The sequence below is a fragment of the Schistocerca cancellata genome, chromosome 3 (assembly GCF_023864275.1).
Source record: "Schistocerca cancellata isolate TAMUIC-IGC-003103 chromosome 3, iqSchCanc2.1, whole genome shotgun sequence".
In the NCBI taxonomy this organism is placed as follows: Eukaryota; Metazoa; Arthropoda; class Insecta; order Orthoptera; family Acrididae; genus Schistocerca; species Schistocerca cancellata.
Window position 1 is genome coordinate 679,279,763 of NC_064628.1, and position 27,305 is coordinate 679,307,067.

Sequence of the window (27,305 nt, forward strand, 5' to 3'; positions counted from 1 at the left end):
GGGCTGGCGCTGCCGCTGGCCGCCTCCTGGGCGGTCATCCTGGCGGCGGGCGGCGCCGCGGCGCTCTACTGCGCGCGCCTGCTGGCCGGGCTCGCCGTCGGCGGCATCAGCGCCGTCGCCCCGGTCTACGTCGCAGAGATCGCGCACAGCTCGGTGCGCGGCACGCTCGGCTCTTTCTTCCAGCTCATGATCACCATAGGTAAGTTCAGTTGCATTCGTACTTCTGCACTACTCGCCATTACAATAGCTACACCAAGAAGAAATGCAGATGCTAAACGGGTATTCATTGGACAAATATATTATACTACAACTGACGTGTGATTACATTTTCACGCATTTTGGGTGCATAGATCCTGAGAAATCAGTACCCAGAACAACCACCTCTGGCCGTAATAACGGCCTCGATACGCCTGGGCATTGGGTCAAACATAGCTTGGATGGCGTGTTCAGGTACAGCTGCCCATGCAGCTTCAACACGATACCACAGTTCATCAAGACTAGTGACTGGCGTATTGTGACGAGTCAGTTGCTCGGCCACCATTTACCAGACGTTTTCAATTGATGAGAGATCTCGAGAATGTGCTGGCCAGGGAAGCAGTCGAACATTTTCCGTAACCAGAAATGGCCGTGCAAGATCTGCAACATGTGGTCGTGCATTATCCTGCTGAAATGTAGGGTTTTCCAGGGAGCGAATGAAGGATAGACCCACGGGTCGTAACACATCTGAAATGTAACGTCCACTGTTCAAATTGCCGCCAGTGCGAACAAGAGGTAACCGAGATGGGTAACCAGTGGCACCCCATACCATAACGCCGGGTAATACGCCAGTATGGCGATGACGAATTCACGCTTCCAATGTGCGTTCCGTATTGCCCTCCTGAACCCACCGATTCTATATTCTGCTAACAGTCATAGAATCTCGACCAATGCGAGCACAATGTCGCGATACGATAAATCGCAATCGCGATAGGCTACAATTTTTTTTGGGGCCTTGCTTGTTCTGGCTATTTTGTACAAGTCCTTTCTTCATTGTGAAATAACTCTAGTATCTATAGTGCTCCAATGTTTCTTTAATGTTTTGAATTAGTATATTTAATTGCTTTTTTTACAAAAATTGCTTTCAGAAATATGTAGAACTTAAAGTTAATATTAGGTTCATTGCAAACTCATCCAAGTCAACATTTTACAAGTTTTCTTTAAAATTTTCATCTGTTTTTTTATTAATCAGCCTCACTGGTTTCTTAGAGTGTTTTCGAACTGTACAAGAAACTAAGTCATGTAATGTGCCTCTTTCTTACTTGCACCACTGATGACACACAGATATATGTATGGACGTTCGAAAGATACCCGACTCCAGATGCCTACTAGATATGGTTCCAGCTGCAATGATCACTAGGAGACTGGTTGAGTAGGACCTGCTACTCGCTGACACTAGTAATTCCAGTGGGATGCAAAAACAACTGTCATTGACAAAGCACGACACTCGTGGCTGGTTCTTGTAGGTTAGGATTTGACTGCGAGAGGAACACCATTCTTTGTAACACCATTCTTTGTAGACACGTTGCACTGTTTCCATAACGATAGCTCGTTACTGCCATTCTGTAATGCCTCAACGTCTACACGTCTTACTGAATGTATTCCTTACCAGTGATTGTTACATACACACCACTCCAATACGATGGCTTGAGTCATCAGTGGAGGCTCATTATGAGTGTTTGGCAAAAGTCCTACACGATTTACAGCTTTCCAAAGGGATTAGTGTGCTCTTTTAATGGGGCCCGTTCCTGAACGTGCTGCGTTTTTAGCATTTTCTTCCCCTGACAGTATCACTGATACATTAATCAGAAGTAGCTCAAAATTTGACAAACAGTCAGGGCTTTTAGTCAAATCACTTCTGAGAAAATTAGGAAGGTATCTGTTATATTGTGATGTTGACAACAATATTTAGTAAAGGCTGAAGCCAATCTGTGAAAAATAATTTACTATGAGAAATATATTTAATAAATAAGATAACTAATCACACTCATCATCATCATATCTTAGAATTTTCTGAAAATAATAGGCAAGGGAGGTTTAGAAGTTCCTTCTAATTATATGTGCCAATTATAGGGAATTTAACTTCAGTCATTTAGGAGAAAAGTGTACCAGAGTGACAAAATTAAGGTTTTCAGAAAATCTCAAAAGATTTACAATCTGATTAGCCTACCAGTATGCAAATTAAGAATATTCAAGCTTCATATTCCTGTTGGTCAAGTGTTTCTTTACCCTCCACACCTTTTCCCTTCGTTCTTTTATTTATCCTAGTCTCCTTGGTAAAAGTTTTGTTTATTCACAGCCAATCAATTACTGTTACAGCAGAAACCATATTCCTTTCAGCCTTGATATCTAATTTTTTCTGAACGTGAATTCTAGAAATTATATCATATTTTAAAGTTTTTATTGAATCCATTACACTTATCTCCAACAGTGTCATCCGACAGATACAGTTTCTTGTTTTCGCTTCCCTATGCAGCTGTTGACGCTTTTTATCGGGATTCTGTGAGAGACCGTCGAGTTATCTCCTAAGAAGATTTAATTTGTCATATTTCTTTATTTATGCTTAGTTGCCGCTATAATAGCAAGGTAAGCTTGTGAGGGTATTGTATGCCAGTACACCCAATTTCTGCATATGACTGTTGAACCAACTGTTGTGTATTATTCGATGTTGCTTCGAACTGGATTATGGTCCACATCTGAAAGCTCAAAAAAGTAAGGCAAAGAAGAATACATCACATATCATGACGCATTTTAACCCTTTCGTGGGCAAAATTATTGAGCAGTTTTTTTAATGAATGGAGAGCAGATAGCAGTTAACAGATAGGTATATTTATCATACAGAATATCAATTTGCTCCAACTGTGAAAATGAGGTCACACAACAAGGTGGGAAGTATTCTTCCCACTGACCTTCCTTGGAGTTAAATGACAAGAACAACTTTTTCAATATATGTCATATTTATTTGATAAATTTACTTCTCTTGTTACAATGATTGTTCACAATTACTTGCCATGAAATTTTCTGAAACATGGGTCTATGCAAAGTGGTATTTGACAATATGTACAAACACAGCGAGTGCTCTTTTCCACAGCTTTGGTACTACAATGACAGCACGTCCAGTAGGTTTCTCCTAAAATGGGTTGATGCTCCCCTACAGCCACATGACGAAAATCTTCAGGTACTTTACCCCTTATTGCCAGAAAGACAGTTTTTGTCCAAGCCTTTTTTGGGATGAGAAGCCAGCGATCAATTGTCTGGCTACATGGATCCTGTATGTGAGCTGATCATGCTGTCCACTTTCTCTTTTACTTATTTTCCACAGGATAAAACTGTTCACTGCAGCAACATCCACCAGGAAATAAAATATTCTGTGCCACCATTTTACAGAACGTCTGCCAATAGCATACCTTTCTCGTAATTGATCAAACTTATCAACACCATCCATTATTTTGTTGTATTCTGCCACAACTTCAGGACAAGAAATCTCTGTACTAGTACCATCCTTGTTTTTCCTTTTCACTGTGGCTGTTCTCTTGGGTCATGAATTGAGGACAGGAAAGTGACTGGACGGTTATCCATCCATTTTACTGCAGTAATGGCTCCTTTCGTTTCAAACTGGAATTCTCCTCGTTCCAATTTTACGTTTTCCTTCATACATTTGGGTAAATACTATAGCTTTGAGGAAAAAATCACAAAATGTCACGCAACCAGTACTGAAAGGTTCCTCTACAGAGCAACGCTCAGCTATACAATGCCTCTGCGCCAAGGTACAGCAAAAACGGCAGTAACTTCCATTGGAAGTAGTACCCTATACTGTTCACTAGGTGGTAGCACCGTATAGAGCCGGGAACTGTGAATCCCACGGGACTAGGAGCGAGTTCATTGTAGTGGGAAGCGTTTCCCACGGCTCGCGAAAGGGTTAAAAAGCCAAAGTGGCGCGTCACCGGTACAACTTCAGTTCAAACTAAATTTACGAAAATATGGAAAATGAAAGTGTCCATGAACTACATATTTTGGTAATCGACATGAAATACTCTTTTCTGAAGAGCATAAATTTTTTCAAATATTTAGTCATTTTTCACTAGCAGTTCTCCTTAACAATCAGACTAACATTTTGTATGCTGAGTTTTTTACAGACCCATGTGGTGTTAACGAAGGGGTGCAAGTACTCTAGCGGGCGCTGCTGGCAGGTGTGCTGTACACGTACTGCGTGGGGGCGGCAGCGCCGTACCACGCTCTGGCGGGAGCGTGCCTGGCGCCGGTGGTGGTGTTCTGCGTGGCCTTCTTCTTCATGCCGGAGACGCCGTCGCACCTGCTGACCAAGGGCCGGCGCCGCGACGCGGTGCGCGCGCTGCTGCGGCTGCGGGGCGCCCAGTACGACTACCGCGACGAGATAGCGCTGCTGCAGGCCGAGGTGACGTGTTTACACACACATTTCTACGCCTCTGCAGGTCACCTTTTGTATCTACAACTACAGTAACGTAAACAGTAATCGCTCTCACTTCATACGTAAATAAACAGATACACTTACAGATAGACTAGTTTTCACATTTTTTCCATGAGGGTGTAACAGCTGTAAGTGCAGGTATTTCTAAAGGTGACTGAGGACGGTGTACCGAACATTACATTACTGTATACTTCATTTGCAGATTAATAATTATAGCCATTACCAGTCAAATGTTTTTGTGCTGGTTAGTACCTCCTAGTTTACGTGGCAAGAGGAAGCCCTGGGCAGCGGGCCAGGTGTTGAAGTGTAGATGCACGGAAGCAAAAAGGTTAGGCTATACTGACAGGTGCTGTACTGAGTGGTGCAGTACGACCATGCAGGATACATCAGGTCGTCAAATTTGTGACGTGTTTGTAGAAAGACTGTTCGATGCAGAAAAAAAACTACCGACAAATGTGTGTTGATATGAAGATACCACACACACAAATAACTGCACATATACCAATTAACCTGTATCCCATTCCAAAATTAAGTTAAAAATAAATTCCGCTTACTGGTTAAAGCTAATCGAGTCTTCTCCATTAGTTGTAAGGCAAACGTCCCTACGAAATATTGCTAATTGGTATTCTCGCTTCCCCATTATCAGCTCGCTTGGTGTCCAGCCGAAAAGTCTCTGACTCTGTAATAAGTCAGAACCCAAGCATTCCATTATCTTTAAGGGGAGAAAGTTAAATGTAAAATACAAAAGTATTCATATATAACCTGCCTAGATTGCCACTGAACTCTACAGATTTCTCTTGCCACATTAAAAGTACGACGGATAGTTAAACGTCTGGCTCATAACGAGGTCGTTAGGTCGTTAGAGACGGAGCACAAGCTCGGATTGTCCCAAGAGTGCGAAGGAAATCAGCTGTGCCATCCCGGAATTTTCCTGAAGCGATTTGGGAAAATCACGGAAAATCTTCGTGTGGATGGCCGGACACGGATTTGAATTGTCGTTCTCCCGCATGCGAGTCCAGCCTGCCAACACCATTCCCCATGTCACGTTAAGTGAATCTACTGGTTGGGCGGAGTAATTCACGGGAACTTCAAGGTGGCAAGTCAAACAATCTTATTTGGCCGCTCCACTCGACGATTCCACTTCTCTTACTATGACCATCCCATTCCTCTCAGTAACAGAGAAAAATGTCTGTCACTAATCCTTGACAATAAATTACACTACTGACCATTAAAATTGCTACACCACGAAGATGATGTGCTACAGACGCGAAATTTAACCGACAGGAAGAAGATGCTGTGATATGCAAATGAATAGCTTTTCAGAGCAATCACACAAGCTTGGCGCCGGTAGCGACACCTACAACGTGCTGACATGAGGAAAGTTTCCAACCGATTTCTCATAAACAAACAGCAGTTGACCGCCGTTGCCGGGTGAAGCGTTGTTGTGAAACCACGTGTAAGGATGCGTACCATCACGTTTCCGACTTTGATAAAGGTAGGATTGTAGCCTATCGCGATTGCGGTTTATCGTATTGCGACATTGCTGCTCGTGCTGGTCGGGATCGAATGACTGTTAGCAGAATATGGACTTGATGGGTTCAAGGGGGTTATACGGAACGCCGTGCTGGATACCAACGGCCACGTATCACTAGCAGTCGAGATGCCAGGCGTCTTATCCGCTTGGCTGTATCGGATCGTGCAGCGACGTCTCGATCCCTGAGTCAACAGATGGGGACGTTTGCAAGACAACAACCATCTGCACGAACAGTTCGACGACGTTTGCAGCAGCATGGACTATCAGCTCGGAGACCATGGCTGCCGTTACCCTTGAGGTTGCATCACAGACAGGAGTGCCTGCGATGGTGTACTCAACGACGAACCTGGGTGCACGAATGGCAAAACGTCATATTTTCGGATGAATCCAGATTCTGTTTGCAGCATCATGATGTTCGCATCCGAGTTTGGCGACATCGCGCTGAACGCACATTGGAAGCGTGTATTCGTCATCGTCATACTGGCGTATCACCCGGCGTGATGGCATGATGTGCCATTGGCTACACTTCTTGGTCACCTCTTGTTCGCACTTTGAACAGTGGACGTTACATTTCAGATATGTTACGACCCGTGGCTCTAACCTGCATTCGATCCCTGCGAAACCCTACATTTCAGCAGGATAATTCACGACCGCATGTTGCAGGTCCTGTACGGGCCTTTCTAGATGCAGAAAATGTTCGACTGCAGGTCTGGACAGCACATTCTCCAGATCTCTCACCAACTGAAAACGTCTGGTCAATGGTGGCTGAACAACTGGCTCGTCACAATACGCCAATCACTACTCTTGATGAACTGTGGTATCGTGTTGAAGCTGCATGGGCAGCTGTACCTGTACACGCCATCCAAGCTTTGGCTCAATGCTCAGGCGTATCAAGGCCGTTATTACGGCCAGAGGTAGTTGTTCTGGGTACTGATTTCTCAGGATCTATGCACCCAAATTGCGTGAAAATGTAATCACATATGAGTTCTAGTATAATATATTTGTCCAATGAATACCCGTTTATCATCTGCATTTTTACTTGATGTAACAATTTTAATGGCCAGTAGCGTATATATAAAATAAAGAACAAAATAATACATCTTTTAGCTCATCACGGGGCTCAGTCTCCTGTTAGGAAATATGCTTCTCATTCTCTTTTCCTTTGTTTTCTCTTCATAAACGGTACATATCTTCTCATTGATAATATTTTTTTATCTCTGTGTGGTGGAGTAAAACTTTTATCACATCAGAATCACAGTTAGCAAGTACATAACTTCCTTCTTGGGGAATTTGTATTATTCTGTATGGTGCAGTATATAAATACTGCCATTTCTTATTTAAGGTTTTCTTTATCGATGCCTTTGGATAGTTTCTCAACAATATTTCTTCTCCAACAGCATAGGTTATTACCTTCTTCACATTTTTATCGAATTTTGTCTTCCGTAATTGAGCTTAATGTTGAAGATGTAAGTAAACATTCTTCGAGATCACCTCCTTAGTGAGATTGTCTTCTTCAATTTGTGGCCATCCCTTTAACCGGTCTTGAGAATGATCCTTCCCATATATCACTTGGTTAGGCGAATATCCTGTAGAAGTATGAGGCAAGTCGTTATAAATCCTTTCAAATTCTGATAACCACTTGATCCATTTTCAATGTTGATTGTGGTATATGTACGTAGGAATCGATTTAATTCGCAGAACAATCTTCCGATTGCATTCCCACAGGGATAATAACGTGATATATATATAGTTAATATTGTATTCCTTCATAGTCGCCATCCAGATTCTGCTGGTGTAATAGGCAGCATTGTCTGTCAATATCATCTTCGGTTTTCCAAACTCTGTTATGAAATCATTGACAAATTTCTTTAACACAGGACACACATGTAGATTCCTCAAAGGTTACAATTTCACATACTTCGAAAAAATATGGTAGAATGCCAGAATATACTTAAATCTTCCACGAGCAGTAGGACATGTTCCACACATATCACAAGATATCAATGTTAAAGGTTGGTGTCGTATGATTGGACGTAATTCAATTTTTCGGCAATAGTTGATGGGTTTAGTTTTCTGGCAAATCTTACATTTTTTTAGAATGTTACTAGCCAAGCGTTCTAAATTGGGATGGTAGCAATATTAGGCTAACTTGGCTTCACATTTTAAAGATCCAAAGTGTCCCCACTTCAGATGTGTATACCACAGTAAAGATTCCAGTTGTTCCTTTGGAACGCAAACTTTGCATGGTTCAGCATGAGTTTTTCTTCGAAATAATATATTAGATTGTAAAGTATATAGACTACTCGAATGATTCGTTGCTCCTTGGCTGGTTACATCTCGAATAAGTTTCCAATAAGCATCTTGTTCTTGCACCTGCAACATGTTGTGACACAACTTTGAAATTTGTTTCTCACAAAATACAATAGACAGATTCATTACTTTGAAATCTAAAGTCTGTTCCTCAAATGCTTCATTATCCTGCCTGCTAAGCAAACGAGATAGAGCATCAGATACAACGTTGTCTTTACCTTTTACATATTGCATTGAAATGTTATATTCTTGAAGTAACAAGACCCATCTGGTTAACCTTGAGTGAAACATTCCTCCCGTTAAAATATAACACAAAGCTTTATGGTCACAAAATATGGTTACTCGTTTTCCATAGACAAAATATCTAAGCTTTTTAAGCACACATACCACAACTAGTATCTCTAACTCTGTGGTACAGTATGCCCTTTCACATTTAGAGATGGTTCTGCTTGCGAATCCAATAATCTTAATGGTATTCATATCGTGTGGATCATCCATTTGGAAAAGCGTAGCGCCTAGGTGTGTTTCGGAAGAACCAGTGGCAATGTAAAAATCCTGTTCTAGTTTCGGATAACTAGGCGTTAACTAAAGCGTCTCGGATTTTGTCAAACGCTTGACTACACTCACGGGTCCGTTTCCACATGATGTTCTTTCGTAATAAGTGTAATAAACATTCTTGGCTGATTAATTGATTAGGCAAAATCGTCGAAAAAATGAAGCTAATCCCATGAAAGATTTTAATTCCTTTTCATTTTTAGGATAGGGACACACTTTGATAGTACTCATTTCCTTAGGATTCGGCATAATACCGTCCGGAGAAATTATATGTCCTAGGAACTTCAGTTGACTTCTGGCGAATCTGCTACTTTTTCAAGCAGATCGAGATGTTCCGCCCATGTTTCAGTAGCGATCAGTAGGCTGTCCACATACAAGGTAACCCTATCGAGCAAATCTCGTCCAAGTACGGTGTCTAGCGCAGATACAAATACACCTTCACTGATATTTAGTCCAAATGGCATAACAGTGAATTGGTATTTTCTGCCCAGAAAAATAAAAGCAGTATACTTTCGAGATTCAATAGAGATTTTTGTTTGCCAGTACGAACTTCTCATAATGGATGTCAGGAAGTGGGCACCACAGAATTTCTGAATTCTCTCATCTAAATTCACAGGTCTTACCTGTACCATTATGATTATCTTGTTTATCTCTCTGGCGTGTAGAAATAATCTACTAACAATGGGGTAGTTTACTTGAAATGTTTCCAAGTGCTCTAGCGAACATCAGCTGCACGTCAACTACAAGAATCTCGAGAACACTGATGTTATCGAACACAGCCATACAAATAACCTAAGGAGTTATGCAGCCTCTCAGGGAAATACCGTCCAGGGCTGGAAAGAGATCCAGTGCGCCGGGGGGCCTCATCCTAGACGTGGAGGAGGCCCTGCCTGCGGCAGTCGAGGATGCAGAGTGCAGATGTCCGTCAGTTGTGGCTTACGTCTGCACCAAAGAGGTATGTCGCTTGGGTTCTGAGCCCATCGTCAGTTGGTACGCTGGCGCAGGTGGTGAAGACTGCTGGCCTCGCTCGCAGAGTGCAGAGTTCACAATTTTGCAGCATCGTCCCAAAAATTGATCGTCGTCCTTTCGTTTCGAGCTTAGTGTCTCAACCGCGCCTCCGTCGATTCTGTGACAATCGTGGTTGCAGATTTCTGAACCTGCGTTTTGCGGTGGGCGATTGTAGGACTCCCTTGATATGTCATGGGTGCAGTACAGAGAGGATGCAGCTAGTGGGACCTGAGGTTCTGCAGCTGCTTTCGATGGTTAATCGACAGGGGAAATACAGCCTCAACGAAACTACCTCCTGATATCTTATCCGCAAAAACGTAAACGACCACATTCCATAGCAACCTTCAACCACTTCGACTTTACGTAATCAATAAATTATTTCAAACAAAGAATTTCGTAATGACACAATATTACAATGTGTTGTTGTTGTGGTCTTCAGTCCTGAGACTGGTTAGATGCAGTTCTCCATGCTACTCTATCCTGTGCAAGCTTCTTCATCTCCCAGTACCTATTGCAGCCTACATCCTTCTGAATCTGCTTAGTGTATTCGTTTTTTGGTCTCCCTCTACGATTCTTACCCTCCACGCTGCCCTCCAATACTAAATTGGTGATCCCTTGATGCCTCAGAACATGTCCTACCAACCGATCCCTCCTAGTCAGGTTGTGCCACAAACTCCTCTTCTCCCCAATTCTATTCAATACCTCCTCATTAGTTATGTGATCTACCCATATAATCTTCAGCATTCTTCTGTAACACCACATTTCGAAAGCTTCTATTCTCTTCTTGTCCAAACTACACTCCTGGAAATGGAAAAAAGAACACATTGACACCGGTGTGTCAGACCCACCATACTTGCTCCGGACACTGCGAGAGGGCTGTACAAGCAATGATCACACGCACGGCACAGCGGACACACCAGGAACCGCGGTGTTGGCCGTCGAATGGCGCTAGCTGCGCAGCATTTGTGCACCGCCGCCGTCAGTGTCAGCCAGTTTGCCGTGGCACACGGAGCTCCATCGCAGTCTTTAACACTGGTAGCATGCCGTGACAGCGTGGACGTGAACCGTATGTGCAGTTGACGGACTTTGAGCGAGGGCGTATAGTGGGCATGCGGGAGGCCGGGTGGACGTACCGCTGAATTGCTCAACACGTGGGGCGTGAGGTCTCCACAGTCCACCGATGTTGTCGCCAGTGGTCGGCGGAAGGTGCACGTGCCCGTCGACCTGGGACCGGACCGCAGCGACGCACGGATGCACGCCAAGACCGTAGGATCCTACGCAGTGCCGTAGGGGACCGCACCGCCACTTCCCAGCAAATTAGGGACACTGTTGCTCCTGGGGTATCGGCGAGGACCATTCGCAACCGTCTCCATGAAGCTGGGCTACGGTCCCGCACACCGTTAGGCCGTCTTCCGCTCACGCCCCAACATCGTGCAGCCCGCCTCCAGTGGGGTCGCGACAGGCGTGAATGGAGGGACGAATGGAGACGTGTCGTCTTCAGCGATGAGAGTCGCTTCTGCCTTGGTGCCAATGATGGTCGTATGCGTGTTTGGCGCCGTGCAGGTGAGTGCCACAATCAGGACTGCATACGACCGAGGCAAACAGGGCCAACACCCGGCATCATGGTGTGGGGAGCGATCTCCTACACTGGCCGTACACCACTGGTGATCGTCGAGGGGACACTGAATAGTGCACGGTACATCCAAACCGTCATCGAACCCATCATTCTACCATTCCTAGACCGGCAAGGGAACTTGCTGTTCCAACAAGACAATGCACGTCCGCATGTATCCCGTGCCACCCAACGTGCTCTAGAAGGTGTAAGTCAACTAGCCTGGCCAGCAAGATCTCCGGATCTGTCCCCCATTGAGCATGTTTGGGACTGGATGAAGCGTCGTCTCACGCGGTCTGCACGTCCAGCACGAACGCTGGTCCAACTGAGGCGCCAGGTGGAAATGGCATGGCAAGCCGTTCCACAGGACTACATCCAGCATCTCTACGATCGTCTCCATGGGAGAATAGCAGCCTGCATTGCTGCGAAAGGTGGATATACACTGTACTAGTGCCGACATTGTGCATGCTCTGTTGCCTGTGTCTATGTGCCTGTGGTTCTGTCAGTGTGATCATGTGATGTATCTGACCCCAGGAATGTGTCAATAAAGTTTCCCCTTCCTGGGACAATGAATTCACGGTGTTCTTATTTCAATTTCCAGGTGTGTATTTATCGTACATGTTTCACTTCCATACATGGCTACACTCCATACAAATAATTTCAGAAACGACTTCCTGACATTTAAATCTATACTCGATGTTAACAAATTTTTCTTCTTCAGAAACACTTTCCTTACCATTGCCAGTCTACATTTTATATCCTCTCTACTTCGACCATCATCAGTTATTATGTAACAATATGAAAAATTCTACGAAATTATTAGGCATTTGACTTCCTTTATTGTGAGAAACAAACACGAAATTTCATTGACACTTACGCCATGTCCGTGCTACTTCGACGACTTTCCACCTACTTCTAAAAAAATATTAATTTTTATGGAATATTCTGTCGGGCCTTGGAGGAACATAGACATATTAACAACCTGAATACAAAGTATTAATGTCCACAATGATATTTATTAGTTCGCTGTGAACCGACTATTGGCTTCGTAGCCCATCGTCAGATATCTGACGATTACCTAAGAAGCCGGAAGCCGGTTGATAACGAACTGATAAATGTTATTGTGGAACATTAGTACTTTGTATTCAAGCTATTAAATATTAATTTGGTCTGTCACATCAGTTGTGCCTAACTTTTGTACACCCAGGTTTCCATTTTTTTTCTTGTTGTTTGTTGTTGTGGTCTTCAGTCCTGAGTCTGGCTTGATGCAGCTCTCCATGCTACTCTATCCTGTGCAAGCTTCTTCATCTCCCAGTACCTACTGCAACCTACATCCTTCTGAATCTGCTTAGTGTATTCGTCTCTTGGTCTCCCCCTACGATTTTTATCCTCCACGCTGCCCTCCAATACTAAATTGGTGATCCCTTGATGTCTCAGAACATGTCCTACCAACCGATCCCTTCTTCTGGTCAAGTTGTGCCACAAACTTCTCTTCTCCCCAATCCTATTCAATATCTCCTCATTAGTTACGTGATCTACCCATCTAATCTTCAGCATTCTTCTGTAGCACCACATTTCAAAAGCTTCTATTCTCTTCTTGTCCAATCTATTTACCGTCCATGTTTCACTTCCATACATAGCTACACTCCATACAAATACTTTCAGAAATGACTTCCTGACACTTAAATCTATACTCGATGCTAACAAATTTCTCTTCCTCAGAAACGCTTTCCTTGCCATTCCCAGTCTACAGTTTATATCCTCTCTACTTCGACCATCATCAGTTATTTTGCTCCCCAAATAGCAAAACTCCTTTGCTACTTTAAGTGTCTCATTTCCTAATCTAATACCCTCAACATCACCCGACTTAATTCGACTACATTCCATTATCCTCGTTTTGCCTTTGGTTGATGTTCATCTTATATCCTCCCTTCAAGACACCATCCATTCCGTTCAACTGCTCTTCCAAGTCCTTTGCTGTCTCTGCCAGAATTACAATGTCATCGGCGAACCTCAAAGTTTTTATTTCTTCTCCATGGATTTTAATTCCTACTCCAAATTTTTCTTTTGTTTCCTTCACTGCTTGCTCAATATACAGATTGAATAACATCGGGGATAGGCTACAACCCAGTCTTACTCCCTTCCTAACCACTGCTTCCTTTTCATGCCCCTCGACTCTTATAACTGCCATCTGGTTTCTGTACAAATTGTAAATAGCCTTTCGCTCCCTGTATTTTACCCCTGCCACCTTTAGAATTTGAAAGAGAGTATTCCAGTCAACATTGTCAAAAGCTTTCTCTAAGTCTACAAATGCTAGAAACGTAGGTTTGCCTTTCCTTAATCTTTCTTCTAAGATAAGTCGTAAGGTCAGTATTGCCTCACGTGTTCCAGTATTTCTACGGAATCCAAACTGATCTTCCCCGAGGTCGGCTTCTACTAGTTTTTCCATTCGTCTGTAAAGAATTCGTGTCAGTAATTTGCAGCTGTGGCTTATTAAACTGATTGTTCGGTGATTTTCACATCTGTCAACACCTGCTTTCTTTGGGATTGAAATTATTATATTCTTCTTGAAGTCTGAGGGTATTTCGCCTGTTTCGTACATCTTGCTCACCAGATGGTAGGGTTTTGTCAGGACTGGCTCTCCCAAGGCCGTCAGTAGTTCCAATGGAATGTTGTCTACTCCGGGGGCCTTGTTTCGACTCAGGTCTTTCAGTGCTCTGTCAAACTCTTCACGCAGTATCGTATCTCCCATTTCATCTTCATCTACATCCTCTTCCATTTCCATAATGTTGTCCTCAAGTGCATCGCCCTTGTATAGACCCTGTATATACTCCTTCCACCTTTGTGCTTTCCCTTCTTTGCTTAGAACTGGGTTTCCATCTGAGCTCTTGATGTTCATACAAGTGGTTCTCTTATCTCCAAAGGTCTCTTTAATTTTCCTGTAGGCAGTATCTATCTTACCCCTAGTGAGACAAGCCTCTACATCTTTACATTTGTCCTCTAGCCATCCCTGCTTAGCCATTTTGCACTTCCTGTCGATCTCATTTTTGAGACGTTTGTATTCCTTTTTGCCTGCTTCATTTACTGCATTTTTATATTTTCTCCTTTCATCAATTAAATTCAATATTTCTTCTGTTACCCAAGGATTTCTACTAGCCCTCGTCTTTTTACCTACATGATCCTCTGCTGCCTTCACTACTTCATCCCTCAAAGCTACCTATTCTTCTTCTACTGTATTTCTTTCCCCCATTCCTGTCAATTGTTCCCTTATGCTCTCCCTGAAACTCTGTACAACCTCTGGTTCTTTCAGTTTATCCAGGTCCCATCTCCTTAAATTCCCACCTTTTTGCAGTTTCTTCAGTTTTAATCTACAGGTCATAACCAATAGATTGTGGTCAGAGTCCACATCTGCACCTGGAAATGCCTTACAATTTAAAACCTGGTTCCTAAATCTCTGTCTTACCATTATACACTCCTGGAAATGGAAATAAGAACACATTGACACCGGTGTGTCAGACCCACCATACCTGCTCCGGACACTGCGAGAGGGCTGTACAAGCAATGATCACACGCACGGCACAGCGGACACACCAGGAACCGCGGTGTTGGCCGTCGAATGGCGCTAGCTGCGCAGCATTTGTGCACCGCCGCCGTCAGTGTCAGCCAGTTTGCCGTGGCATACGGAGCTCCATCGCAGTCTTTAACACTGGTAGCATGCCGCGACAGCGTAGACGTGAACCGTATGTGCAGTTGACGGACTTTGAGCGAGGGCATATAGTGGGCATGCGGGAGGCCGGGTGGACGTACCGCCGAATTGCTCAACACGTGGGGCGTGAGGTCTCCACAGTACATCGATGTTGTCGCCAGTGGTCGGCGGAAGGTGCACGTGCCCGTCGACCTGGGACCGGACCGCAGTGACGCACGGATGCACGCCAAGACCGTAGGATCCTACGCAGTGCCGTAGGGGACCGCACCGCCACTTCCCAGCAAATTAGGGACACTGTTGTTCCTGGGGTATCGGCGAGGACCATTCGCAACCGTCTCCATGAAGCTGGGCTACGGTCCCACACACCGTTAGGCCGTCTTCCGCTCACGCTCCAACATCGTGCAGCCCGCCTCCAGTGGTGTCGCGACAGGCGTGAATGGAGGGACGAATGAAGACGTGTCGTCTTCAGCGATGAGAGTCGCTTCTGCCTTGGTGCCAATGATGGTCGTATGCGTGTTTGGCGCCGTGCAGGTGAGCGCCACAATCAGGACTGCATACGACCGAGGCAAACAGGGCCAACACCCGGCATCATGGTGTGGGGAGCGATCTCCTACACTGACCGTACACCACTGGTGATCGTCGAGGGGACACTGAATAGTGCACGGTACATCCAAACCGTCATCGAACCCATCGTTCTACGATTCCTAGACCGGCAAGGGAACTTGCTGTTCCAACAGGACAATGCACGTCCGCATGTATCCCGTGCCACCCAACGTGCTCTAGAAGGTGTAAGTCAACTACCCTGGCCAGCAAGATCTCCGGATCTGTCCCCCATTGAGCATGTTTGGGACTGGATGAAGCGTCGTCTCACGCGGTCTGCACGTCCAGCACGAACGCTGGTTCAACTGAGGCGCCAGGTGGAAATGGCATGGCAAGCCGTTCCACAGGACTACATCCAGCATCTCTACGATCGTCTCCATGGGAGAATAGCAGCCTGCATTGCTGCGAAAGGTGGATATACACTGTACTAGTGCCGACATTGTGCATGCTCTGTTGCCTGTGTCTATGTGCCTGTGGTTCTGTCAGTGTGATCATGTGATGTATCTGACCCCAGGAATGTGTCAATAAAGTTTCCCCTTCCTGGGACAATGAATTCACGGTGTTCTTATTTCAATTTCCAGGAGTGTATAATCTATCTGATACCTTTTAGTATCTCCAGGGCTCTTCCATGTATACAACCTTCTATCATGATTCTTAAACCAAGTGTTAGCTATGATTAAGTTGTGCTCTGTGCAAAATTCTACCAGGCGGCTTCCTCTTTCATTTCTTAGCCCCAATCCATATTTACCTACTACGTTTCCTTCTCTGCCTTTTCCTACACTCGAATTCCAGTCACCCATGACTATTAAATTTTCATCTCCCTTCACTATCTGAATAATTTCTTTTATTTCATCATACATTTCTTCAATTTCTTCGTCATCTGCAGAGCTAGTTGGCATATAAACTTGTACTACTGTAGTAGGTTTGGGCTGCGTATCTACCTTGGCCACAATAATGCGTTCACTATGCTGTTTGTAGTAGCTTACCCGCATTCCTATTTTACTATTCATTATTAAACCTACTCCTGCATTACCCCTATTTGACTTTGTATTTATAACCCTGTATTCGCCTGACCAAAAGTCTTGTTCCTCCTGCCACCGAACTTCACTAATTCCCACTATATCTAACTTTAACCTATCCATTTCCCTTTTTAAATTTTCTAACCTACCTGCCCGATTAAGGGATCTGACATTCCACGCTCCGATCCGTAGAACGCCAGTTTTCTTTCTCCTGATAACGACATCCTCTTGAGTAGTCCCCGCCCGGAGATCCGACTGGGGGACTATTTTACCTCCGGAATATTTTACCCAAGAGGACGCCATCATCAGTTAATCATACAGTAAAGCTGCATGCCCTCGGGAAAAATTACGGCCGTAGTTTCCCCTTGCTTTCAGCCGTTCGCAGTACCAGCACAGCAAGGCCGTTTTGGTTATTGTTACAAGGCCAGATCAGTCAATCATCCAGACTGATGCCCTTGCAACTACTGAAAAGGCTGCTGCCCCTCTTCAGGAACCACACGTTTGTCTGGCCTCTCAACAGATACCCCTCCGTTGTGGTTGTACCTACGGTACGGCTATCTGTATCGCTGAGGCACGCAAGCCTCCCCACCAACGGCAAAGTCCATGGTTTTTCTTAAAGATTTTAATAGTTGCTCCACATCCTCTCACTGTCCCTTAGCTTTTAAAACGTCACGTATACGACCTCAGAGGAACGCGATGCAATACGTAAAATGTATGAACTAAAGCTTCAGAAGCTACTGTCGCTGAAAGCGTTCTAGGCGGCTCACATGAACTCCGTAACTTATAGCTCCTCAACGTCTGAACTTCACACTCGTTCAAAACTGGACAATACCACCCGAACCAGAACTCTGCAACGAATAGAGGGCCTGCGATTTCTTATTGGCATCTTCCCGCAACAAGACAGTAATCTATATCATAGGAGTGTAGCAATATGAAGCTAAAAAGGACTATTCCGTTTTTATCAGAAAATTTTAGAACGGTAAATTATTATCTCCAATACTTCAATTAATAGATGGGTGGCGAAACAGTACTTTTATCCAGAAGACGTTTTTAAGATAACGATGACATTTAAAATTTCAGTAAGAGCACTCTGCCCGTTTCGCTATTTTGGAGTTGCACAAATTTTTACTAGAGGAATGCTTATCTATTATTGGTTTTCTTTTGAGCTTTTGGCACAGAACAAGGGCAGACACTACTTAGCCGGATGTGAGTCCCTTGATACTCATCTCAAATACACATGAAACTGTAAATATCAGGGTGGGTCGATTGACAGAAACAGTAAAAACAAGAATTAAAACATCACACGTACTCGTCTGCACAATTACATGTAAGCGATATTCCACCTAAAGGACAGAGCGAGGTGGCGCGGTGGTTAGCACACTGGACTCGCATTCGAGAGGACGACGGTTCAAACCCGCGTCTCCGGCCATCCCGGTTTACGTTTTCCGCGATTTCCCTAAAACACTTCAGGCAAATGCCAGGATGGTTCCTTTGAAACGGCACGGCCGAATTCCTTCCCCATCCTTCCAAATCCGATGCGACCGATGATCTCGCTGTTTGGTCCCGTCCCCCGAATCATTCAACCAACCACATAAAGGACAAGCTATGGAGTTCTTGTCCACCCAGTACTTCGGGAAATGTAGCGCACAAGGCTATACAATGACGTGCAGGTTGCAATATGTGGTGTGTGCGGCTGCTCAGGTGGACGAGTCGTCGCGACGCCAGGCGTCGGTGCGTGACGTGCTGCGCAGCCCGGCCGCCAGGAGGGGACTGCTGCTGTCGCTCGGCCTCATGGCCATCCAGCAACTCAGCGGCATCAACGCCGTCGTCTTCTACACCTCCACAATCTTCAAGGTGAGCCCGCTTCTCTCAAGCTCACGCCACAGTACTACACTGCCGTCGCGAAGTCATGCACATAAAAATAAATGTGTCTGCAAACAGGAGACGCACTGCATTCGTTCACGCTACTAGTAAAATACGAGGGTGGTTCACAAAGTAAGTTCCATTTGGTTATATAAAACAAACGTGTGATAATGAGTCCCATACTTCTTTACAGAGCGTAGGGGAGCGACGCGGGAGAACCGCGCCGCCTTACTAGGCAAGGTCCTAACGGAGGTGGTTTGCCATTGCCTTCCTCCGACCGTAATGGGGATGAATGATGATGATGAAGACGACACCATAACAGCCAGTCATCTCGAGGCAGGAAAAGTTCCTGACCTCGCCAGAAATCGAACCCAGGACCCCGTGTTCGGAAAGCGAGAACGCTACCGCGAGACCACGAGGGAAGTTCCATTTGGTTATATAAAACAAACGTGTATAGGTACAAAAAAAATATTTATGAACCGTGAATTTTAATTTTCAAAATCTTTTCTTAAGGAATTTACTTTATTTACTAGCGATTCACCAAGAACGTTAGCACATTTAATCACACTAGGTGATTGTGGAAGTAGTAGCCAGGAAGTAACTGAAGGAAAATAAAATTGCCTTTAACAAAAGTGAATTTTATTCCTAACAGCCTTTTCAAAAACAGATTTAAAATTACAATCAGAAGGACCCTCTAAATCGAGTTACAACTATTCAGAGGCAGAATAACTTTTTTTTTTCTTTTCAGTAGGAACCTTCGGGCTGAGAAGCTTCCGCTCCCTTTCAAGACGGCCGTAATCACGACCGCTCACAACGACCTCTGAAAACTACACTGGTGCAAATCTGCAACACACCAGATTACTTTAAACTAAAAACTTCAACAACTCACACAAACACATAAACTATGCACCCCGTATGAGGGATAGAAACGGTACAAACCCTCACACTAATAAATTATTTGCCATCAAAAGTGCAATTTGGTTTTAAAAGGGATATTACCGTGGAAGGGTGGCAACTTTATAAAAATGACTATTTAAATAAAACCCCATGAAATTCAGACTTGCATAAAAAGTACAACATGCTCTACATTACACATATACCGCCTCGCAAGATGATAGGCAAGATAAAAACATATTTCAGGAATTCGGCCTTTACCTTAATTCTATAAATTCGTTAACACCGAATCCGACAAACATGACAGGGGCAGCTATTAACTTACGGCAGACAGACAGACAGACACTAACTGCCTAACAAATGCGGACGAGAGACAGACGAGCAGGCTGGGGACAAGAGACTGATCAAGAACACAAGTAGAATTTAACAAGTAACTGTAACAACACATCACTAATCACTTAACTTCTAATAACTGCGGTTTCTGGCAAAGACCTGGCGCAGCACCCCCAAAACGCTCTCCCGAACCGTCCGCTGCCAGCCACTTCAACGGACGCTGGAAGGCGCGCCGATCTCCTGTCTCACAGCGCCACAGCTCGCCCCGGCCAGACCGATGTCGTGGGTTGATTCCTGTTGCTTCGCGTGTTGGCCGTGAATCCACTACGCCTCGCTATACGGCGCGGCCACTGGACTGACGTGGCGACCTCACATGCGCCGACGCTCCAGGCGGACAATTCACCTTGTGTCCCAGTGCGCGACCGACCAACCGATAGATCCAACTGCCAATGCCCATTGCCCGAGCAAACTCGAGCAGACTGGCGGCCTAACACATACTAGCACTCCGGACGACCGACAGACGCTAACCGCCTCACCAATGCGGACGAGAGGCAGACCCAGACTAACTTGGCTGACCAACTGACCAGACTCGCCCAGGCTCACAGACTGCCCTGGCTGACCAACTGCCTCACACTGACTGATTGACTGACTCTCCGAGTTTTTTTTAGTTTCGATTTCCCCTGAAGGGGGCGGGCTGGCAGCAGCTTAGTACGCCGCTCTTCAGCCTGCAGAATTTGTTTTAAAAAGATGAAGATAATAAATAATAACAGATAAAAGTTGGCGATAAAACCGGTGACTTAAAGGTAAAATGGCGGAAAATTGTGGAACTTAAAACATAAAACAAAGGGTTTATGATGCTAATAAAATACACAGGAAGCAGAAAAATAAGACTCGCCGAGCTGATAGCGCCCCTTAAATGCACGTGAACAGGCAACCTTTCCGCTTTCCCACCAGAGGGAGAGACCAAAGCTGCGATTACCACAGCGGCGCCACCGCCAGAAACGGAGGGCGACTGCTTCTCACAACGCGCTGCGGCGCGCTCTTCAAAACAGCAATTTATTTATTTATTCTTTTTTTTACCACGGCTCAATGTATTGTACAAAAATCCACAACTTCAAACTACTTTTCTACATAGCTTCGGAAATTTTGTAGGCACTTGTCATAGCGTGACACTAGTTCATATATACCTTCTTCATAGAAGGGTGCCGCCTGTGTATTGTGCGGGGCGCAATTTCCTAATGGTTTCGCAGTAACGATGTGCATTCATTGACTGGCCTCGTGGTAAGAAATCAATCAGCAAAATGCCTTTTCAGTCCCGAAAAACGGCGCATGTGACTTTTCGAGAGGTCAAGATTTGCTTAGGCTTAACCTTCGTTGGGGATTCCACTGATTGCCGTTTTGTTTCAGTGGTGACGTACCATACCCAAGTTTCATCCCCCGTGACTATCCGAGAAAGAAAACCATCCATCGCCTTCTTCATTGTAGCGTGCCAAAAACTGAAGTGCATTGCCCATCCGTTGTTTTTTGTGTTGTTCAATATGAATTTTGGGGACCCAACGTGAGCAAAGTTTTCGAAATTTCAGATTTTCAGTAACAATTTCATGAATTAGTGATCGTGAGATTTGCGGAACTTCCATATCAAGGTCACTAAGTGTAAACTTAAGGTTGTGCTTAATCTTCCCTCCAATTGTGTGAACCAGTATATCAGTAACCACAGACGGGCGTCCACTTCGTTCTTCATCGTGCACTTGATCACGTCCTTCACTGAACAGTCTGCCCATATTCTAACCATTGAATCACTCATAGCATTTTTTTCGTCAACCTCAGAGATTTGCCGATGAATTTCCTTTGGTTTAACTTTCTTTGCATTTATAAAACGAATCACAGACCTGATTTCACACGCGGCGGCATTTTCAATTACGGCTGACATTATAAAGATGCACTACAAAGCACACATCGGCAGCAGAGATCTGAAAATGGCGTACATGTCTTCTCCTTGAGTCAGAGTAACTGCCGCGCATGCTCGAAACTACGATCGTAGCGCTGCCGCGGATAGAAATAGAAACGGAACTTACTTTGTGGACGACCCTCATATATGTAGCCAGTCTCTTGTGTCGATGAAACATTGGGGGAATTTCACCACGACATACGACTCCTCACCCGAGAACTATGTCTACAATAAGAAAATAAGTAAAAGAAGTGAACTGATTCACTGTACCGTCGGTTCCTGGTAGAACATTTTATACGTTATCAATGAAACAGGCACGACAGTGGTGCAATATTCTACAACATTTATTGTTGTACATACCAGTTTTCTGCTGTTGGGCCCCCATCAGGTACAAAGATAAATAGAGTATATGTGGTTGTTGAATTTTATAGGTTCAAAAGCTTTAAACTATTGCATTACATAGTATCGCAGTTTGTTTCCAAAAATGACAGTTCATAATGTTTGATTTTGGACTCAAAAGCAGAGGAATTATTTCAGTGAAGATGATACCAAAATTATTGAACTTAGACAAAATATGTGACACATTAAATAATGAACTATATAACAAAACAGAATAACTGTTGTGAAAACGAAAGAAATAATAATATTTTAGTGATAACGTAGTGTAAAACTATTAAATGTAGACAAAATATCTGGTACATTAAATATTGAGCTATGTCGCTTATTACAGTGCACTGTTTTTAAAGTCTTCGACACCACAAAATTTCAGAGCCAAACATACTGTATTTATCTTTGAACCTGGTGATGTCGGAAAAGCCGAAAACATGTTTGTAAAATCATAAATATCATAGAGTCTTACACCATTGTTGTGTGTGTTTTAAGGATAATTACAGTAGCGCTCTACCAAAAAAGTACAGTTCAGTAATTCTGGTACACTACATAAATGTAGTTAATGGTAGGACTAGCGGTGGTATTGGTAGCACCGGTAGGGAAAGAAAAATAAATGAAAGAGAGAAACTGGGAGCCGACAACTTCTCTTTGGTTTTTTGCTTGTTTGGTCTTTTGTTTTGTTCATCATTAGAACGGCATATCATTCACTGTTAGTCCAGTGCCAATAGAACACAAATTGCATTTTCTAAGTAATAAAAATTACTTGATCGCGTAATTTCTGCCCTTTAATGTGACCAAAGCAATTACTTTCGATGCAAGTACAGTTTACATGTACAAACACAAGAAATTATGTATAATTATCGTTATTTTGTACTCAGAAGAACGTTCTTCATCATGATCAAAGGCAAGAGTTTCCTGCTATTATAGATAAATGCGAAAGTTGTTTGTGAAAAACAGACACACGTTTTGTATAAGCTCGGCGAAGTATTCAAGCAATATTTGACACATTTTGTTATTGCAGTTTTTATATTTTACCATTTTCCTGAGGAAATTGATAAATATGTACCGTGTTCTTTATTTTTACTAGAACATTCCTCTGTTTCGCATTACAAATCAACGACTTTCGAATAGAACCTGAATTAAACATTGACAGTTTCATTATGAATACCGTTAACCTTGAAGTAACAGACAGGCGGATAACTACGTAGAACAAATATGTTCTGTAGGTTGCCTGGCTCTTGATACACTACTGTCCATTAAAATTGCTACACCAAGACAAAATGCAGATGATAAACGGGTATTCATTGAACAAATATATTGTACTAAAACAGACATGTGATTACATTTTCAAGCAATTTGGGTGGAAAGATCCTGAGAAACCAGTACCCGGACCAACCACCTCTGCCCGTAATAACGGCCTTGATACGCCTGGGCATTAAGTCAAACAGAGCTTGGATGGCGATTACACGTACAGCTGCCCATGCAGCTTCAACACGATACCACAGTTCATCAAGAGTACTGACTGGCGCATTGTGACAAGCCAGTTGCTCGACCACCATTGACCAGACGTTTTCAATTGGTGAGAGATCTGGAGAATGTGCTGGCCAGGGCAGCAGCCGAACGTTTTCTGTATTCAGAAGGGCCCGTACAGGATCTGCAACATGCGGTCGTGCATTATCCTGCTGAAATGTAGGGTTTCGCAGGGATCGAATGAAGGGTAGAGCCACGGGTCGTAACACATCTGAAATGTAACGTACACTGTTCAAAGTGCCATCAATGCGAACAAGAGGTAACCGAGACGTGAAACCAATGGCACCCCATACCATCACGCCGGGTGATACGCCAGTATGGCGATGACGAATACGCGCTTCCAATGTGCGTTCACCGCGATATCGCCAAACACGGATGCGACCATCATGATGCTGTAAACAGAACCTGGATTCATCCGAAAATATGACGTTTTGCCATTCGTGCACCCAGGTTCGTCGTTGAGTACACCATCGCAGGCGCTCCTGTCTGTGATGCAGCGTCGAGGGTAACCGCAGCCATTGTCTCCGAGCTGGTAGTCCATGCTGCTGCAAACGTCGTCGAACTGTTCGTTCAGATGGTTGTTGTCTCGAAAACGTCCCCATCTGTTGACTCAGGGATCGAGACGTGGCTGCACGATCCGTTACACCTATGCGGATAAGATGCCTGTCATCTCGACTGCTATTGACACGAGGCCGTTGGGACCCAGCACGGCGTTCCGTATTACCCTCCTGAACCCACCGATTCCGTGTTCTGCTAACAGTCATTGGATCTCGTCCAACGCGAGCAACAGTGTCGCGATACTATAAACCGCAATCGTGATAGGCTACAATCCGACCTTTATCAAAGTCGGAAACGTGAGGGTACGCATTTCTCCTCCTTACACGAGGCATCACAACAACGTTTCAACAGGCAACGCCGGTCAACTGCTGTTTGTGTATGAGAAATCGGTTGGAAACTTTCCTCACGTCAGCACGTTTTAGGTGTCGCCACCGGCGCCAACCTTGTGTGAACACTCTGAAAAGAAAATCATTTGCATTTCACAGCATCTTCCTCCTGTCGGTCAAATTTCGCGTCTGTAGCAGGTCATCTTCGTGGTGTAGCAATTTTAATGGCAAGTACTGTATATGCTCACTCAGTTTCTAGACAGTTCATCACTTCCGGTTTTCAGGGGAGTCTATTAAGACACTGATGGCACATGTAAAGAAAGCAATCGTTATGAGGTAACGTCCGATAGGTATCTAACACCTCAAACTTACAGATAATGCAGGTATGATCTTAACTGAGTAACGCTACTATGAAAACTACCGTGTTCTACACTTGCTTATGACAGTCTACAGTAACATATGGACTGATGACCTCAGAGCTCAGAGCCATTTGAACCATTTAGCCAGACTTAAAGAAGAATATAATCATTCCAATCCCAAAGAAAGCAGGTGTTGACAGATGTGAAAATTACCGAACAATCAGTTTAATAAGTCACAGCTGCAAAATACTAACACGAATTCTTTACAGACGAATGGAAAAACTAGTAGAAGCCGACCTCGGGGAAGATCAGTTTGGATTCCGTAGAAATACTGGAACACGTGAGGCAATACTGACCTTACGACTTATCTTAGAAGAAAGATTAAGGAAAGGCAAACCTACGTTTCTAGCATTTGTAGACTTAGAGAAAGCTTTTGACAATGTTGACTGGAATACTCTCTTTCAAATTCTAAAGGTAGCAGGGGTAAAATACAGGGAGCGAAAGGCTATTTACAATTTGTACAGAAACCAGATGGCAGTTATAAGAGTCGAGGGGCATGAGAGGGAAGCAGCGGTTGGGAAGGGAGTGAGACAGGGTTGCAACCTCTCCCCAATGTTATTCAATCTGTATATTGAGCAAGCAGTAAAGGAAACAAAAGAGAAATTTGGAGTAGGTATTAAAATCCATGGAGAAGAAATAAAAACTTTGAGGTTCGCCGATGACATTGTAATTCTGTCAGAGACAGCAAAGGACTTGGAAGAGCAGTTGAACGGAATGGATGGTGTCTTGAAGGGAGGATATAAGATGAACATCAACAAAAGCAAAACGAGGATAATGGAATGTAGTCGAATTAAGTCGGATGATGCTGAGGGTATTAGATTAGGAAATGAGACACTTAAAGTAGTAAAGGAGTTTTGCTATTTGGGGAGCAAAGTAACTGATGATGGTCGAAGTAGAGAGGATATAAAATGTAGGCTGGCAATGGCAAGGAAAGCGTTTCTGAAGAAGAGAAATTTGTTAACATCGAGTATAGATTTAAGTGTCAGGAAGTCATTTCTGAAAGTATTTGTATGGAGTGTAGCCGTGTATGGAAGTGAAACATGGACGGTAAATAGTTTGGACAAGAAGAGAATAGAAGCTTTTGAAATGTGGTGCTACAGAAGAATGCTGAAGATTAGATGGGTAGATCACATAACTAATGAGAAAGTATTGAATAGGATTGGGGAGAAGAGAAGTTTGTGGCACAACTTGACCAGAAGAAGGGATCGGTTGGTAGGACATGTTCTGAGGCATCAAGGGATCACCAATTTAGTATTGGAAGACAGCGTGGAGGGTGAAAATCGTAGAGGGAGACCAAGAGATGAATACACTAAGCAGATTCAGAAGGATGTAGGTTGCAGTAGGTACTGGGAGATGAAGAAGCTTGCACAGGATAGAGTAGCATGAAGAGCTGCATCAAACCAGTCTCACGACTGAAGACAACAACAACAACAGCCAAGTCACATATGGTAGTTTTACAACTCTACTCATAATGTGAAAGAAGTGCCTTTTTCTTAACAGACTTGTCCATTACCCCGCGTTGCAGGAGGCCGGCAGCTCGCTGTCGCCCTCAGCGGCGGCGATCGTGGTGGGTGTGGTGATGGCGGCGGCGACGTTGGCGTCGTCTCTGCTGATGGACCGGCTGGGGCGGCGCGCGCTGTTGCTCCTGTCCACGGCGGTGATGGCGGTGGCGCTCGCGGTGCTGGGCCTGCACATCCACCTCGCCCTGCAGGGCATCGGCTGGCTGCCGCTCGTCTGCGTCTGCGTCTACATCGTCGTCTTCTCGCTGGGCATGGGGCCCGTGCCCTGGCTCATGATGGGCGAGCTCTTCAACCCGGAGGCCAAGAGCATCGCGTCCGCCGCCTCCGTCTTCACCAACTACCTGCTCGTCTTCGTCATCACCAAGACTTTCGAACCCATGTCGAGCGCCCTCGGCACAGCCGTCGTCTACTGGATCTACGCCGGGCTGTGCGCTGCTGGCGCCGTCTTCGTCTTCTTTCTGGTGCCCGAGACTAAGGGAAAGACTATGCAGCAAATCCAGGAGATGCTAGCCACAGGGAAGACCTCGTGACCCCCGTCTCACACCGTACCCAAGATTCACATAGAACAGTGAACAAGAAAAAGAGTATCTCGCTGAACGAATCATCGTAGTTTACAGGATGAGTATGAAATGCTTACTCTCTGTTCTGCGTACCAAGCCAATACAGATACTCTTGCCATTATTTCGTACTTCATTTC

The 27,305-nt window shown here is 44.5% G+C and overlaps 1 protein-coding gene across 1 annotated transcript; it reads left to right on the forward strand.

Moving 5' to 3' along the window:
- LOC126176499 (facilitated trehalose transporter Tret1-2 homolog) lies at positions 1-27,305 on the forward strand (the record flags this gene model as incomplete). The annotated part of the gene is made up of 4 exons (XM_049923654.1): positions 1-199; positions 4,227-4,450; positions 18,529-18,681; positions 26,614-27,305. Coding segments are annotated over 4 exons (1,101 nt in total), but the record flags the coding sequence as incomplete, so codon positions are not given.